At 33.1% G+C, this 19,901-nt stretch overlaps 1 protein-coding gene across 2 annotated transcripts in view; it reads right to left on the reverse strand.

Annotated features, from left to right (window-relative positions):
• LOC148606426 (ATPase MORC2-like) overlaps positions 1 to 19,901 on the reverse strand; it is a 58,432-nt gene that overhangs the window by 37,756 nt on the left and 775 nt on the right. Inside the window, exons 2-10 of one of the 2 annotated variants that reach the window (XM_088544645.1) lie at positions 12,147 to 12,200; positions 11,175 to 11,209; positions 8,006 to 8,074; positions 7,078 to 7,168; positions 6,339 to 6,447; positions 5,541 to 5,609; positions 4,603 to 4,820; positions 3,984 to 4,010; positions 969 to 1,214 (exon numbers count right to left, since the gene is read on the reverse strand). In XM_088544645.1, the coding sequence (XP_088400771.1) occupies positions 969 to 1,214; positions 3,984 to 4,010; positions 4,603 to 4,820; positions 5,541 to 5,609; positions 6,339 to 6,447; positions 7,078 to 7,168; positions 8,006 to 8,074; positions 11,175 to 11,209; positions 12,147 to 12,200 (918 nt within the window). The remainder of the gene's footprint in view (positions 1 to 968; positions 1,215 to 3,983; positions 4,011 to 4,602; positions 4,821 to 5,540; positions 5,610 to 6,338; positions 6,448 to 7,077; positions 7,169 to 8,005; positions 8,075 to 11,174; positions 11,210 to 12,146; positions 12,201 to 19,901) is intronic. The other variant, XM_088544646.1, reaches the window with a different exon arrangement.

The following is a 19,901-nucleotide window of genomic DNA, read 5'->3' on the forward strand; positions in this document are numbered from 1 at the left end:
ACTAACTTAACAGGGATTTCAACAACAATAAAAGAGTCAATCAGCACAAAATTCTGGCTCATAGTATTATTACTACAAAGGTCTTTGATTCAAGGAAAACATCTCTGATTTACTCAAACTGAAAAGGGTGGAGTCAAGTCATTAGCTATGTGTGTGAAAATTGTGTTAAAACACCAAGATATATACAACAAACATTGCACTTAATTACACTGGCAAAATGATAATCATATGGTGCTTGATTCATATAACAATCTTGTAAACATAGGACTATGATATCATCCTCATCTTGATTCTTGGGCTGGGTAAGAATGGTGGCTAAGAATTGGAAGACGATCAGACAAACAGTTGCAAGTTTTGGTGCTACGAAAGAATTTAGCATTATGAGGTCACTACTTTAGATCAATTAATTATTTACAACTTGTGAAATTGACCAACATTCTTACCCAAGTATATGACCATCAGATAATAGCATCGTTACACCCCTATCCAAAACAGGGTACAACTGTTACTCTTGACCCTGGCAATACTACCTACAGTAAAGGACACTTACCCTACCGGTGCATCTGGTCCATGCCCCCAGTTTTAATTGGGGTCAAGGTTGCTCATTTACTTTTGTTTCTTTGAATGTGTTATATGGTTATTTCATGTTCTTTGCGATGTGTGTCAATTTTCCCTGTCTATAAATTGTTTGCTTGGTTCTCTTGATTTCCTTTTCTCTTTCCTATGATTTTGAATATGCTTTTTATTTTCATTATGGACCTACGGATTGATGCATGGTATAAGTTGGCCACTGTAATGATTATATTGTTACCAAATTTTATTTTTTTTAATCACAATTTTCCCAGAATTCATTCAAGATCATTAAAAATAATTTTTTTCTACCACAAATCTTTAAAATTTTTCACATGGATTAATCTAAATTTTTAGTGTGAAAAACTCAAAATAAGAAATTTTTACTCTTTACTCACTTGGCTTTACTCTCAGCTTCTTTTGCTCGAAAGTCAGCATTTTTGGCATCTTCTTTAGATTTAGCTACATCTAACTCTGCCCTTGTTTTGAATCTACTCGAAGAATACTGGTAAAGTTTAGGTTTGTATAAACAACACGCTAATCGTTTAGTCCGCACTTTTTTCCCTTGAATATAAATTTTCATTCTAGGGTCCATGTATAAAATTGCTGTATAAGCTCTAAAGGATTTTCTCTCCGGCATCAACCTGTGAAGAAAAAAAAATGAAACAGATAAAATTTGTGAATCAATTAAGTTCCAAATCTTATTTGATTTTACACAACAAAGAGGACCATACACAAGAATCGTATGAGGTGCAGCATACAATTATTGTAAGTGGTACATTTGGCTGTGTAGTAAAGGCATGTTTTTTTTCCTAACATATCATCATTCATTGTTTTGTAATCATATAAAATACTAAAGGGAAGATTCAAGTATACATGCATGGAAGCACAGAATTCCCAAAAACGAAAGCAATAAAAGCACTTTCTGAACTCTTTAGTGGAAGCCATACTAAATTTGTCTTATTAAGTGTAAACTGTAAAACTGACCAAACCAAAAACATATGCATCTGTATTAGACAAGCCATGGAAAAGAAGCTTGCAATATCATTAGAAAAATATAAATCAAGTACCAATCCAAGTAAAATTTAGACTCAGGGATGGCAGAGGAAATTCAAGGTGCAGAAAACTCTCCTAACAATGTTCTTTAAGTCTTCATATGCTTTATTTTTACGAAACCACAATGCTTTAGTATACAGATCTGCATTTTTTTTATTCCACTTTAAATCAATCAATTCAAGAACAGTAACTCTTGCCTTTTTCATACACACTTTAAATATAATTTTGATCTAAGAAGTATGAAAAAGAATGACAAACTAACTGGTCTGTAACTTATAAAATTAAAAAGTGAATCTGATTGGTTTTCAACATACATAAATCACCCCTGCCTGATATTTATACACTGCTACTTAATTTCTACTCATAGGTACTTCTATTATAATCTTTTCACTTAAACAGAGAAAATATGTTTGCTATGCAACTAACTCCCCCCTAAATTGATTAAATAAATGAGACTACTAAAAGAAACAAGTCATCGTCTGGATATCTGAAAACCATTAGGCCAGCAAAAATTGTTTTGTTTAAGTTCCTGTTTCAAAGACTTTTCACACAGGCTCTATGTTTTCACATGACTACATCATACAAATCAAGCCAATAAACTTTGTGACAGAGTTCATGTGAAACATATATGAACGAAAATCACACAAATTTCATGTGAAGTTTGTTGAAAGCTGGATTCATATGAATTTCAGGTGAACAATATTTGCCTGTGTACATTTTTCAAAAATACTAATTCAAGTACCAACCAACAGTAGATCTTTAATCACATTAAATATTAGGGACAATTAGTTTATCATTAATTTAAGGAGGCAGACTTAGGGTAAGGGACACAACTCTTACAAATCATTAGAATGTTTGTATTCAGCATTTGATATCAATATCATTTAAGCAACAAAGTCACTTGGATTGATTTCATTCTGTTTCAAATGAAAGCTTTATAGGCTTCGGTGAAATTGAATATGACGCAAACATATCACTGATTTCAAGACTTATGTCCCTTACCATAGGTCTACTTCAAGTAAGACAACTTATAACAAAATTTTTTCCAGCCTATAACACTTGGCCAATAATAAGATATATATTGTATAGCAGGTAATTTTTACTGTTTAACCATTTGATTGCATGCATGAAGATTGGTAATATTTTGCTAAGTAAGAGCATAAAGTCATTTCATTATAATTCAAAGTTCAGAACTTTGTGGCCACTTATATTAAACACGTTTCATCAATTGTGAAATTTGGCATCAACAAAAAATATCTTCTATATGGTATTACAAATCCAATATCACATGAAGATGAATCTTTTTTGTGAAAATACATTTCAACATGCATATTCATGACTATATGTTTACAACAAAATTCAGGTGTCTATATTCTAACTTAAATATATCTACAATATACACGTAATAAATCTATACACAATCAATAAGCAGGTACTAAAGGCAGATAAATTATAATGTAAAAAAGAAAAATTAAAAATACTGTAACCATGGCAAAAATTAAGAAAATTTTAACTTAAGTTATGTAGATATGTAAATTCCATACATGAACACTACAGAACCGTGAGGACTGAAACAAAATGTGGGCACCATGAACATTTAAAACAAGCCTGTTTGAGTAAAATTGAGAAATAAAATTACAGTCATCACTGTAAGTTGTCAATGTTCAAAATGAATAATATTTTATTGTGACATCATTACTTATGACTTTTTTTTACTTTACAGCAGCTTGAAATAGAATGATTCTAGTTGCAATACAAATTCAGTATTCTAGGAATTTTTAAAATTATAACTTTCCTGTGGAAAAGTTATTTTTCACATGAAAATCTGCTTTCCAAGCTTAAAATATCATATAAGAAATTCTTTAATTGCTACTTTCCTAGGGAAAGTAACAGTTGAAAAAAATAAAGGTAATCCTATAAGATTGAAATTTAGGTAGGCTACTGAGTAATTTAAATTGCTCTCTAGGTAGAAATACCAATGTATCCTAGCTTATTACCACTGATTATCTTTGTGATCTTTGAAGTATGAATAGTTGTTAATAATGATGACTACTATCCACTCAGTAACCTACTAAGATTGGAATCGCTCCCTTTCAAGCTGCAGTAAAAACTATGTAAGACAATTTGCTCTTTAGATTGATATCCATGCAATGTTTAAACTATATTTATTCACCAAAATAAAAATTGCAAATCAAGGGAATTAAAAAGAACTTGATGAAAAAAAAAAAAAAAAAAAAAAAAATAATATATATATATATATATATATATATATATATACGTTTTCCAAAATAAAAATGTCTAAAAAACAATTTTCAGTCCTCAAGTATCTAGCTGATATCATGCATTCTACATCCTACCTTTCGGAATGAAACCGTGAGCCTGACCTATATTTAGTAACATCATTCATATCTAAGTCAATCTCATAGAGAGTCATATTACAGACATGGACTATAGCGGCACCAACCATATAAGTATGAAAATATTTGCCATTTTTGAATAAAAATTATACATTTCATTAAATTTTACAACCTGTGGGCGAGTCATTTCTGTCATCAGTTAAATAAAATTTAAATTTACACTTGGGTTGTTGTAAGACACTGGAACCAACTAATTGACATATATAGACTAACTTTTAAATTGCTTCTACAGGTGAGTTTCCAGGTATGAAGTGCAATCCCTTTGTACATATGTTTTAATGGAACAGCCCTAAGAAATAAAGACCAAATTTGCTTGATCTTTTATTTCATTCAAGTTCTGTATCACAACACTTGTTATTTTAAAATTCAAATTTCCTGTCATCTGCCACAAATGAAATTTGTATGTTGATTTCTGAGCTTGGAAAGTAAATTTTCATATAAACTTCCCCACAAAAAGCAAAAAATTTCTAAAATTCAAAGAGCAATGAAATTGCCATTAATGTGGTACAATTCTTTTTCTTTCAGCAATACATAAATATACAATTGAAAATGACCTTACCCATCATCATTCTCGTCATCAGCCGATGGATGTGCAGAGATAATGTCCCACGGATCGCTGACCACGTCCAGTTCTGGTAATCCATTATCTAGTAATTTCATATTGTATATAATAACAAGAGTCCCGTGCTCTCCTTCAATCTTATCAAATTGTTCAAAGAACTCTGCTTCATTGTGAAATGGTGAATACTTGTAGATCAGTTCCATCTCAATTTCATGCTGTAAAGGAATCATAGCAATATTTAGCCTTAATATTATCTACACAATCAGCACATTTCCCAAAAACTAATTTAGTCCTTAATTTATTGGGATTCACAAAATTCAACATACGGTTATACTGTAGGTTACATTGTAGTGCTAGGTATACTTCAACTTATAAAGTGAAAAGTGGGAAAGTCCAACAACACAGTAAGTTGATATTGGACAGCAAACAACATTGCTAAAATGTATGTCCCATCTGTATTATGTCATGTATCTATACAACATTTGAAAATAATTTGTTTTGGAGTCAAGGTAACGGTGATGTAATTTAGATGGAAGGAACGACAGACAAATAATTACTTTTGTAGTCAATGTAACGGTGATGTAATTTAGATGGAAGGAACAACAGACAAATAATTTGTTTTGGAGTCAAGGTAATGGTGATGTAATTCAGATGGAAGGAACGAGACAAAAAGACTGCAATATACCACCCACTCACCGAGTAAGGATCAGGGTAGGAAATGCACTCAAATTCTAGGCAGTCCTGAATAGTTTTTCAATATATTTACTATATGGCTATATAATTATTTGCAAAAATTAGCCAGCCCTGCCATAAAATAGCCAGTCTCGGGCTGGCAGGCAGGTTACTATTTCTAACTCTGGTAGGAATACAATTTTTTTTCTTACATGTACATGTAACTATTTCAGTACTCTGATCATGACAGTGTTTGAGCTCACCTTTTTCCCTCTATTGGTTGCCACTGGCTTTCTTGTGCCAATCTCAAAGGACGGAATGGGAACTATCACCTAAAATTGATGATTGTTTAGTCAAGTGAAAAAAAAGGCAAACTTTAGCAAGTATTAAGCATGTTCTTCATTACATGAAAAAATAATTCACTTTGTAATAATAATCAACATGGGAAACTGAATTGTGACGTATGCAGGTTGTGAAAAAAATTGATTAAATGACTGACATTAAAATTTGACCTCCAAAAAAATATTAGACATTCAGTTTTTTTTCTTCTTTGGAATGAATATGTACTAAGTATCAGCTAAATCCTGTGAGGGATGTTCATTCTATTCAGAAATGTTCTAATTAAAAAGAGGTGAGAAATACCATAAGTTTTGTTAGATCAATAAATACAAGTTGAAAAGATGTAACACAAAATATAAATCCTTCAATAAACACAATGAAATTAAGAAATAATTTGACTCCATATTATCATTGTTTACCACTAGCAGGCCATTTTAATTGCCTTATTTCAAGACATGTGATAGTGTAAAGCCATGATATTAATAATCAACATATAGTAAAAACATTGATCAAATTGAGTCTCTCTGAATTGTTATAAAATCTAATAGGACAATTGTCTTTATAGCCTATGTGTTGCATGAATTGGCAAACACTGTGGGACAAAATTTTACTGTGAAGTCAGTCAAATTGGGTAAAACATGTACGACATCTGAAATAAGACCCTCATATGTCTACAAAGACCTTTGAAGCATGTCATACTAGAACAAGGCTTCAATCACTACCTCATCAATCCCTTCTTCCTCGTGAAAAGATCTGGACAGAAACAAACAGGACATGGAGTTGTCTTTCTTGGTAAACACCATCAAATCATTACCTATCCTCATAGAACCTCTAAAATAAACACAAAAACAGGTTTTAATATCTTTTTGTCATATTCTTTTACTGACTAGTAAAAAGGTAGGAAGGTTTAATAAATTTCATGTACAACATCTTTTTGAATGAAAAAAGCACATGTAAGTACAATGATTCCTGTCTAAAGTGAATCCCTTAAGGACTCAATATTATGTTTGGTTTACACAGGTTTCAGATGTAAATGTTGCATTTTGATCTGTGCTGTCAGAAAAGTTAGTTTTCATGTTTTCATGCAGAACATTTCTAAGAATGAATAAAATTTTAAACATGATGTTGCACAATATAGCCCTACTCATACAGGAACCTGATATCAGACAGAAACCCAAATTGCTTATAGCCTATACCCTATTGGTATAAAACCACATACCAAATTTGGAATCAATCTGTCCTGTGGGCACCAAGATTTTGGTGACAAAAATTTGGATGAACAGACAAAGTCATTCCAATATACCATGGGGGAGGGGTATAAAATTCTAGAGCCCTGCTATGACATGAAAGACTGGTCTTGGCAGGTTTCTTGTTGATTTTGGGTTTCTATAGCTTTCATTGTATTTCTCAAATATAAAACTTCATGCTTTCTCAATCAATATTATTATTCAGCATACTTACGATTTAAGACCATTTCCATACATGCCAATGTGTGACAGATCCTGGTCTCTTTTTGCTGATCTACCAAAGGTAATGATATCAGCTGTCTCATCTAAAACATGGATGTAAAATATGTGTATATTCAATTTGTACTTTAAAAGTCTTTCTGAAGTAGTCATTTTAAATGTCAACATCAACTGTTTCAATATTTCGACTGCAATTACAGCAAGTTAAATAGCTTACATCAAGGAATTGAGATGGTCTTTCTTTGATTAAATGAACATTACCTGATGAACTGCCTTAAAAGTTAAGTAGACAATTGATAAGAGGATTTAAACTTTCTATCATACATATTTTAAACACCTATAGAATGAAAGAAAGATTAAATCAACTTACAAATTGTGAAGTCAAACTACATTGTACATTTCATCAGGTAATGGTCATCCAATCAAAAGAACACAAGTGCCCCAGAAGTTTTATATATGTAACTATTTTACTTGCTTTTAATCAATCTTAAATGAAACAAAGTTGTCTACATGTTGCTATAAAGACCACACAACATCTACTAATTTCAAAACATATTATTTGGGTAGATTCAGCTTAATATGCTTTAAAATGAAAGCAAGCTTACCCTACCAGTACAACTGGTCCATACTTCAAATTTAGGTATATTCAGCTGAATAAGCTTGAAAATGAATAGAAAGCTAACCCTACCAGTACACCTGGTCCATACTCCAAGTTAGAGTAAATTCAAGCTCAAAAATGAAAAGAAAGCTAACCCTACCAGTGCACCTGGTCCATACTCCAAGTTTTTAGTGGAGGACAGGTTGCTCATTTATTCCTTAGTGATCTGTTTGTATTTTTACATTATTTAGTATTTTGTCTTTTTTCTTACAGTTGGTTACCATTGGTTTCCTTGTTGTAAAATATGTCAATACTCAAGACTTACTTGGATCCATTCCAATTCCATCGTCAAGGAAACACAACAGGTATCCACCTCTAAGAGATTCATCTGGAACTGCAAAATTGAAGAGCAAGTATCAACTGTAGTTTTCTCACAAAAGAAAATTTACTTTTAGGATTGAGGTAAAAACTAACACAAACAAGTTCACAAAGAATATACCCCCTATTTGAAAGGAAGTTATGGTAAATATGTAACTTGTCAGTTCAATTATCTCCCTATGGATTCCTCAGACAGTAACATTTACAAATGATGCAGAACCTTTCTGTAAAGTTTAATCAACATCCCTTGAGTGGTTTAGGAGTTGCACTTACAAGAAATGTGGACAGATGGAGAGATGGAAAGAGAGACAGACAGGGTGATTCATACATACCCTCCAAACTTTGTTTGCAGGGGGTATAATTATCACCAGTGCAATGGGCCAGCCACTTTTATCACTTTCCAACAGAAAATTTCTTTGAAACAAAGGATATTAACAGAAGGTTCTTGAATAACGTAAAATATAACCCACAAACAGAGTTTCAATCCAAGCACTGCAGGTAACCAAATAAGGAGACATACAATACTGGGTTTTCTGCAAAGGCCTTCATCTTTTAACACATGATTCCAGTTTGAGTGACAAAGCTTAAACCATCGAAATCAATAACTCTGCAGCAAGCTGGTAATGAATTATATTGAGTGTAAGGAAAGTAAGAAATATTGAAACAATAACACAAACAAGAATATAACAATCACATGAAATGAGATCGCCATCATGCCAATGTTCTGAAATGAGATCGCCATCATGCCAATGATCTGAAATGAGATCGCCATCATGCCAATGATCTGAAATGAGATATCCATCATGCCAATGTTCTGAAATGAGATCGCCATCATGCCAATGTTCTGAAATGAGATATCCATCATGCCAATGTTCTGAAATGAGATCGCCATCATGCCAATGATCTGAAATGAGATCGCCATCATGCCAATGATCTGAAATGAGATATCCATCATGCCAATGTTCTGAAATGAGATCGCCATCATGCCAATGTTCTGAAATGAGATCGCCATCATGCCAATGTTCTGAAATGAGATATCCATCATGCCAATGTTCTGAAATAAGATATCCATAATGCCAATGTTCTGAAATGAGATATCCATAATGCCTATGTTCTGATATAAGATATCCATAATGCCAATGTTCTGAAATGAGATATCCATAATGCCTATGTTCTGAAATTGACTTCAGTTAATTCCAAAACTATGGGTGTATGAAGGAGTTCGAACTAGACAATGTTACTACAGTTATCTGGTCTCACGAACTTCAAGCTGTTTACTTTTCCTGTGCCGTATCTTACTCTGAACCACATGAAAGATTAGAGATTGATGCATACAGGAGAAAAAAATACTTCAGCAGACAAAACCCATAATCAGTGGGCACCCTGTGAAAACTAAAAACCCATAATCAGTGGGTACCTCGTCAAAACTAAAGACCCTTAATCAGTGGGCACCCTGTCTTTTCAAGTGGATCTGTGTTATAACCAGGGTTGATTTTACAAACATATGAAGGTCAACAAACTAATAAGAAATTGGCAAAATAGGAAGTAACTATGCAATCAAAAAAAGAATAGAAACAGTAAAATCAAGATTTGAAATAGCGGAATTCCATTAAAAAATGGAAGAAAATCATCCCTGTATATCTATTTCATTGTTTCTTTATTTCTTTGCTTTAGCTTAATCTGACTCAATTTTTCTTCTTCTTTTCAATGCTTTAATAATAGTGTTCTCCCCTGGGCCCAAAGATAACTCTTGAATTTTCTCATATTGGGCAAACGACTCATTCTTCTGACATAAAATAGGTGATATCAAATATTACAACTGGACAATTATATGAATAATGCATTATTTTCACACAAAAATAGGCCATTGACCATGCCTCCCTATCTTTTTGGACAATCCGATATTTTTGCAATTTTCGGGCCGATGGGCCATGACCCTCCAAACGTGATCCCTGACAACCTTTTAACATCATGGTAATGAAGTGTATTTTGATTTGATATAATGCTATGAACAGATTTTCCTTTAGATAATATTACAAATGTGATTCTACACAAATTTGTAATTTTTCCAAGGTGAACACTGAATCAGGTCTATTTCAGTTGCAACATCACACATTATACAATAATAATAAAGCAGATCTTAATGCAAAGCTATGTAGAATGTCATTGAAATTCACACGATCAAACATTAAAGATGAGTTTCAGTTACATAATATTTAAACTGGCTAACAGATAGGCAACTTGATAAAACATTTTCACCTTTAATAGTTAGAAGTTTTAAAAGTAGTGTTCTATTATTATGGCAGTTAATGGTAACATATTGTTCCTACCGTACTAATTAAAATACTCAAAAGCATGTTGCATCCTATTAAAAGAATTAGGGTTTGGTAAGCTTAGGAAAGTTAGGTGGAATTTTTTGCTTATTTCTAAAACCTTGGTTCTATGGGGCAATTATTTCTCATTGATGCATATCCAAAATTAAGTTAGGTCTGCATTAAAAACTAGGAGAGGTAGTGAAATTTTGGGGGCCTCACATCTGAATACATAAAGTTGAATATTTTTCTTGAAAAAGTATTGATTAAAAATTGTAGAATAACTGACAGATCATCAAATGAAATCAATGTTACTGGTAGTCCAAACTAAACATTTTCAAAACTAGCCCAAACAATAGCTTTGGAATTTTTTTTCATCTGAAGAAAAAACATCTCCACGCCTTAGCATAATTTTTACCTACATGTAGGGCAAGCGGCTTTAATAGCAATGATAACATACTTCTTTTCCAGGGCAAGTGGCTTTAATGGCAATGATGGCATACTTCTTACCCAGAATGGGATGACATACTTCTTACCCAGAACAAGTGGTTTTAATGGCAATGATGACATACTTCTTACCTAAAACAAGTGTCTTTAATGGCAATGATGACATACTTCTTACCTAAAACAAGTGTCTTTAATGGCAATGATGACATACTTCTTACCTAAAACAAGTGTCTTTAATGGCAATGATGACATACTTCTTACCCAGGGCAAGTGGCTTTAATGGCAATGATAACATACTTCTTACCCAGGGCAAGTGGCTTTAATGGCAATACTGTACATGACATAAAGAGTACATACCTGTGAAAATATTTATTGTTGTTGAATTCGCATCTCTGTAAAATAGAAAAACATATTTTGAAATAATTTAATTTGATTTATTTACAAAACAAATACAGTATAACCAAAAATGTTTGCGATAATGTAACTTCAAGGAACTTTCTGTCGTAACCAAGGCCCCAAGAGACAGCGGAACTGGAATTGTATAATATCATTGAATTTTTTTATTGCCTGTATGGTTTGTGGTATTGCACCTTGTGGTACAATTTTATAGAGATCTACTGGTATACACTTCTACTCAAACTTTTGTAAAGACAATGTTTGTCTACAGACCATGATGACAAGGACAGCAACACACCATTCAATAATGACAACAGTACCACTACTGGTATAATACAATTATATTTAGTGTGCTAAGCTTGTTACCACTTGATGACCACAGTTTTTCATGGCAGTATAAAACACATATCTTCACTCAGGGCTCAAGCTTCTAGAGAACACCAGGGGGAAGTGACTTCTCTTTTATAGAACACAGGGAGAAGTGAACTTGTACACACATCATGCTTTTCCCCTAAATTATACGTGTTACATGTTACATACATGCACAAAATATAAGCAGGCATTAGTCTATATGTTTATTTTCCAATACTAGAGGTGTATGAAGGAGTTCGAATTAGACAACGTTACTACAGTTATCTGGTCTCACAAACTTCAAGATGTTTAGTTTTCCTGTGCTATATCTTACTCTGAACCATACAAAAGATTTTAGATACGACACATACAGGAGAAATGCTTCAACATTTGAGCATACATAGACAAAACTATACACCCATAACCAGTGGACACCTTGTCTTGTCAATTGGTATGTGTTAAAGAAATCACATACCACTTAAATGCAGCTTAAATTGTTTATATGAACTCAATAACATAAAATTCAAAGAAACATATGTACACACAATGGAACAAGGAACATACTAATTAAGTGAAACTAACCTGCTATTGTCCACCAACTCAGCCAATGCACCAAATAGAAATTCATGAGTGGTTCTGAAAATAAAAAAAAATATAGAGCATAAAAGGAACATTAATTGATTCCATGCCACATAAAATTGAGCAAAACTCACCCTGACTATATAGGATACCTCTTTTAAAGAATTCAATCATTCAAATGGAAAAAACAAAATAGGATTTGCACAATGGCATCATGTAACAAACAATCTGTGAAAGTTTCATCAAATTCCATTCAGCAGTTTCAGATTATAGAAGTGGATGGATGAAAAGAGAGACAACACTATCACTATATACCCCCTGCCTCTCAAGGAAGGGGTATAAAAAGGTGATAGAAAAATGTTTAAAATAGCATAACTTGATAACTGCATTTTGGATTTTAATGAGAATTGAACTTAACAGTCATTAACGGTACTAAACCTGGGAGACGGACAAATGAACAGGCAGATATGGAATTTTTTTGGAGGATATCACATAATACCTCACCAGGACTTTCATTATCTTTTCAGTGAACAGGCTTAATAGAGAAAATGGACCATCTACACCTTCAAAATGTATCAAAGGGGGAATGGGGCCCATTGTGATTTTGAACCATCCAATTCCACTTTTTGAACTGCCTACATTTTGACAGTAGCTATTTCTTAATAAAACCACTGCCTCACAACCTTATGTGGCAGAGTATAAAATTCAGAATGTGTACAGTCAATGTTTGAGCATATGTCTGTACAAAACAACACTAAACATGCAGGATAGTTGTCCTGATGTCCTGCCAGTGGGAAACTTTGAAAAACAGACATAAAGAACACTATTAAATGTTAGAAAGTAGAGGAACTAACCTACAAATCCACTAGTTCTGAGGTTATAAACTGAAAAAAGAGTACCTTAAGGAATAATGATACATAGTAAATCTGGAAGTCGTTGTACATGTAAGTCTATGGCTATGAACCTTCATGTTATTAACTTATATTAAGCCATATGCATCAACTAAAGTTCTGTTTCATTTTTGATTAAAAAATCTAAGTATAACATGTGGGGCAAGATTTTTAGTAGAGGGCAATCTAACTTTTACTTTGGGTAAATGCCCGATTTGACAAAGCTCTCAAAGAGCTAACATCAGTCCCTGCAATTCAGTACAATATATATAGTACTAAAGTCATCAGAAGTTATGTACTGTGTAATTAATAAATAAAATTGTTATCACAGCGATAAGTCTCGTCTGTTCGATATTGTCAATACAATGGTGTGTTCGTTAATTATTATTGTTTGTGTTGCTTTCATATTTTGTATAGCAATATGATATTACAAAGTTATCATTTTTGTGTTACCACTACAAAATGAACTAAGCAACTGACGGATGAACAAGATTCATAGAGTTAATTAAGTTTTTTAACCTGAAAAAAAAATCAGTGAAGAATCAGTGAAAAAAATAATACAGTGCACCACTGTGATATTGCCACCTTTTGGGCCAAGCTAAATTGTGGTGGTATAAGAGGTTGGGGATATATCGATGGAATAAATTGTACAGAATCTATATAACTTTAGGAAAAGTGGACTAAAGAAATTTATGGCAATAAAAGAGGGACAGCCATTGAAGATGGGTGTTATAGAGAGGAAGCACTGTAAGGCCAAATAAAAATTAAATGTGTTTCCAGTTTCCCGACCGTCCCTATTTTTTTTAAAGGTGAATTGCAGACTCTAGCATTTTTTGGGGCAAAAATTCCGGAGTTACTTGAATCTCGTTCTGGCATTTTTATACATAGATCACTAGGCTTCGCCAATATTTCCTGAATAATCAAGTTGTTATATTACGTTCCTTACAATTACTCTGTTGGCATTGAAACAGATACGGGGAAGGGTTACACCAATGTTGCAAATTGCTATTTTATTAGATTTGGCGACAAAAATAACCTGTTGGCGATTTTCTCAGCGCATAGGTTTTGTATGTTAAAAATAAAACCGACAGAAAGTTTGACAGCAACGGATATTCTCTCTAATTAAACAATTGTGTTGATACCTGGTCAGAGTTGAATGACCATAACCAATTTACGACTGAAACCGATCAAATGTAATCGTAACCTGGAAGCCTGGGTAATATTTTCGTTCCACAAGTTTCTCTCAAATATAACCCAGGGTCACCAGTGACGTCTTCTGTCTTTTGATTGGATGAGGGAATATGACGTAATTTTAATTACTTTTATATGTTCCAATATTCAAATTTAAAGAAAATACATAAAAACATTTTTCCAAATTACTTATATCATCTTTCGATATAAATGCACAATTCTATAGTTAATTAAGATAATCTCATCTTTGTTTTTATTTTATTTCATAAGCGGCAATTTACTCAGATTTTGCATATCCGTCGTTGTGACCTGAGTCTATATTTAGCGATCCTAGAGTCGATTACGATACTGACCTGGGAACCAGATTAATGTAATCATGACTCACAATATCATAATGGGAGATGTCAATCAGATGTAAATATATTATTGAGCCAATCAAAACTCATCATCTGGTCAAAGGTACACACAATCATGACCAAGTGCACGTGGCTACATACAGGCTTCACAGCCATTTTAAACAGGAAACACATATATTTTTGTTTGGCCTAAATCCTTTCCACTAATGCAGTGGATGAAATTCAAATAAAAATGTCTACATGAACTATAAGAAACCTTAATGTTAAACTGTTAAGGCTGCAGGTGTATATGCATAAAATTGGCAAGAATTTATGATGCCATGATGGTAATGCATCTGTACACTGAATATCATTAACCTAGCATAAGGGGTTCATGTTTAAATTAACTTGTCAGAAAACTTGACAAAAGTTTGTAGATGCCATTGCCATTGTTCGTACAGCAAAACCTAAGTCTCGCCTTCCACAACTTTCATCACAGGTGAGACAAAAACCAATTGCAAGAAAGAAGAAATTCTGTTACCTGAAAATTAGGTGAGTTAAATTTTGTTCAAAAGACCCCCACTACGGCATGAAGATGATTTTTCACCATTGTAAGATTTTAATAAGAAATGCTGTTGGCACCTGATATCTTGATGTACACATATCAATGAATAAGATTTATACAATAGATACCAAAAAGAACAAAAGGCTCCCAGGAGCCTGAAATGCTCACCTGGTCAAAGTTCGTCTTATAAGGGTAATAAATTTAACAAGGAGATGTCCAACGATTTTGACTCAAGAAATTGGTACGACAAGGAGTCGCCTGACAACTTTGATCCCTGAAGACTTTTGAAGGCCTTCTATAAGGATCATTTCAGCAACTGAAAGAGTTTGGCTAAACCTAACGGTTTTGAAATATATGCGAAAAACTACTGTCTGACCCCTATGTTCTATTCTGTGGATCAAAAATCCCCACATCAGTTCTATGCAGGATATCACAAGGAAAATTCATACCAAGTTTGGTTTCAATTGGTCAAGTGGTGTCAGAGGAGAAGATTTTTGATAGAAAGAACATTAAAAATAGCAAAAATCTTTTAAAAAAGGGCAATAACTCCAACATGGCTTAATGGATTAAAACAAAAATTTGACCACAGACAGATCTCATAATGCTGAATACTTTTACCCCTTTGTCTGAATTTACCTAAACCTAAAGGTTTTGGAGATATATCTGAAAAACTACTGTCTGACTCCCTATGTTCTATTTTTAGTAATGGCAGCCATGTTTTTCGACGAATCAAAAATCCCTATATCAGTTCTATGCATGATACCCCAAGGAACATTTATATCAAGTTTGGTTCTAATCAGTCAAGTAGTTTCAGAGAAGAAGAGTTCTATACAATTGTTAATGACGATGACGATGGATGCCAAGTGATGGCAATAGCTCACATGGCCTTTGGTCAGGTGAGCTAAAAAGTTGAAAAATGACAGATCAATCATTGGTATCAATTATACAGTCTAACAACATATGGTTATTTATAAATCTATGAAACAAAAAGTGTTCAATAAGGATGAGTGCAGATCAATCAAAACAAAGTAAGAAACCATCTTATGAATGTGGAAAAAAGGGGGTAACATATTGATGACCTTCATCTTGGGAAATGAAAAATATGCTTCTTTAAATATATAGAAATTTTACTGTTAAACAAACCCCTATACTCTCCAGGTTTTTTTTCAAGAATGATACATGATATTTAGATAAAGCTTCCAACAGAGGTTGAATAGTTAAAAAATTAGTTTCTTGAGACCAAAGGCCAAAGGACAGGGCTTTTTAAATTTGTTTTACCCCAAACTGGAAAGTGATTTCAAAAGTTCCATTTATATAAATTTAAATTTTAATAAAATGCTTTGCTGGGAGCAATAAGATATGACCTAAGAGGTTGAGTCCTGAACAAATTGGGGAAAAAAGGTCTTACCTTTCAAACTCCAATTAAGTATTTTACACAGAATAAGAATTTGACCAGAATCAGTAGCCCCTTTTTAGCCCTTATTCATCAATGGTTCCAGTTACAACCCCTAAAATTAATTTCATCCTTCCTTTAGAGGAAACTGGGTAATATTACACAAATTTAATTAAACCGATCATTTCATCTTTTAATGTAAACTTCCTGTTCTCATACAAGCAAAAACACATATAGACATGTGTATGATATTTTTGAAAAGAGATACGTTGTAGCGATCTTTTGGTCACTTATGATATTGACCAGGAAACAAGATTAGGGACCAGATTAAACAACTGTCAATGAATATTCATAAGTAAATCGTCAAATATTCTATGCCACTGATTTTTACTTGCTTTCAATATCTGAAATGGCACGAATGCGAAACGCTCTAAAATTGGCTGACTTACGCTAGAATCTTGGTTCCCTTGATACGATTACTCTTTTGAAACCATGATGACCCAAATATTTTTCAATCAAAACAACTGGTTACCAGGAAGTGTTGGTATAGATTTCATTTCACAAGTTTCTCTCAAATTGTAAGCTATCTTTGGGTCACTTATGATATAGTTCAAAGAACCACACTAGGAATCAGATTAAACAACTAGCAATGGCTATATGTAAATATTGGGGCCCTGATATTGTATATGACCTATGTAGCCTTGTAACGTGCCCCTGTGCCTGAAACTGGGTGATGTTCAAAGATAACCTATCATTTCATGTTGACTTCCTGCTCTCATACAAGTAAGAAACACAGGTAGAACACATGTGTATTGTAAATGTTAACTGTTTTCCGGAATTTTAATCCAGTACGATTCCTTATTTAAAATGGACACGTTGAAATATCTTACGCCATTTGCAATTTTGACGAAACTAATTTACGTTTTAGAGTTTATAAGCCCAAAGAGGTATGTAATCGTAATATTATTAGTGTAAATAATATTTTCATATCATTGTTTCAATCGTGAGTACATTTTATTTGAATGTTATTGATTTTGAACAACTATTTTTAGAACGACAACATTGACGATTGTTTACACATATATTTTCTTTTTAAATTGGCATATATTGATCGTATGCATCCATATCTCATTATTTTGCGTAGATTTATAATTAATCAGCTTAATTCTATGATATTTCAAGTTAAAAAGTTCTTTGTCAAGTTTGATTTTTACGATTTTGTTGATAGGTAAATAAACGTGAGGCTCCAAGTAATTATTTTATTGATTTTTCGAAATACTTTATAACCGAATTTATCGTAATTTTTCATGGTAAATTGTGTGTTATTTCATATTGTTTTGATGCTTCATGAACATGGTTTTGTACTCACACAATTTTATTGTATTTTTTAGTTTTGACGTAGATGTTTATAGGCAGTATCAAAGGGATTTCACTCATGGATTATTGTTGAAGTGTTGCGTAATATTGCGTTTCTGACTGCGAATGGATAAATGTTATATATTGCGAAATCCATATTTAATATTATTGAAATCACATCACGTCTGACAATAAACATTTCCAGTACAAAATTTTGGGTTTCAATTAACAACCCCTCGCGGTGGTTCGATCACTGCCGTGATATGTATGATATTTAAGAGGTAAATATTTATTTCGTATGAAGCCAGAACAATGACCCTATGGTGGTGAAGCCAAAGAAAAATGATTGTTGTTTTTCCTCCCGGACTTGACTTCCCCCTAACCTGACTGTGTCTTTTTCAACCTGCCAGGTTGTTCTTTTTTCTTTTTAACAAATTAAAAAAAAAATAGTATGAAAATCTACCAGGTTTGTTTTTCTGCAGCGTTTCTTGAACCATTTTATTTTTATTCCCAGTCACCGATCTTGGTCACCAAAGCTCTTCCATTAAAACTGTTTCTTAATGTGAAGTGTTTTTCACCCCTTGAATGAAGATTACAGCTCTCCGAATTTGGAAGAACTTACAGAAACTTCACCACATCTGGAACGGTGACAGGCTTTCCCAGTGCAAGAAATCAGGCAATTCTTCTGCATAAATGCTAGCAAACAAGCAAGGTACAGCTTATGCATAACTTTTTGCATACTAAAACTTAGCCACATTTTTTACAGATATTCACAGGAACCGATTCTCTCATGACAAGCTACGTAAGGCGATCGTAGCACATCTGTGAAGGAAGCATTGAATAAAATGAATAGAACACAGCTGTTTTCTTGATTTCATGCATGAAAAATTATTTTATATCAAAGCAACCAAGATGCTACAGTAGATTCCGCTTAATTGCATAGCCTATTTGCCAGTAAAAATTATGCAAATAACCGGGCTATTCTTATAACCGAAATTACGATTTTACCGGAAGTGTGAGTTCAGGTAAGACGACGATACTGTGGATCAACCAGGGATATCACTGTTCAACATTGTTCTTTTATCAATAAATAATAATATATATTGTGTCTATCTTGTTTGTTGACCTTCTTTACGTCGTATGTATTTATAAGTAAAACCACGTGTTTCTCATCTATAAATAGTCGAAGTAATTTCCTGGCCTTTCTATGAAAGAAAATCCCATATTTCATATTTCAGACAGGATTCAGTATAATATTCATCAATGTTTGCAGTTTCTGGGCTTTTGAAATGGTCTGTGCCTTTTTATTCCTCTGTTAAATCATCATTGTACACTGATAGTTGTGTATTATACGTGTCATTGACCTCAATATATTCCTATGAAGTGTGGATAGTATGGGGCACCTTAGGGTAGTTGAATTTCATTAGACATTGTACTGAATGAATGAGGATTTTAAATTCTCGGTTGATATTTATGCCTAGTAACCCAAGCTCATTAAAAACTGTTCAGCTCATTAAATAAAATTAAATTTACATTGATAATCATTTGTAGTCGGAAGAATTTAAATAGCGACAAAAAATATCCCAAGCCGAACCCCAAGCCGCATCATAAGGTGATGTTTGGCATGTCGTCAGAAGTCATTGTTGACCTAGGTGCTTGTTTATTTTAATGCAATTAGAAATCATTTAAATTGTCTTTTATGTCCATTATGTTTTTAATCCATTATTAACACCTCCTGATTGATGATAACCTAGTTTTTACAACAATAAATATGATTGACATATTTATGACCCGAAGGCTTAAAATAGAATTTGGGAAACCCTGTCTTTACCTCGATGAGGCAAAATTCTCTATGCAATAAACCGAAATGCACCTGCAAGGCCTATGCAAATAAGCGATTTTTTCCCTAATAGAATAATAGGAAATGGTTTTGTGCAGGAGAAAATTATGCTAATAACCGAAATATGCAATAAAGCGATATGCGATTAAGTGGAGTCGACTGTATTAACACAGAAACAAACATAGAAA

This window comes from Perna viridis, chromosome 9, assembly GCF_037379345.1.
Source record: "Perna viridis isolate PV_CMFRI_1.1 ecotype Kerala chromosome 9, ASM3737934v1, whole genome shotgun sequence".
In the NCBI taxonomy this organism is placed as follows: domain Eukaryota; kingdom Metazoa; phylum Mollusca; class Bivalvia; order Mytilida; family Mytilidae; genus Perna; species Perna viridis.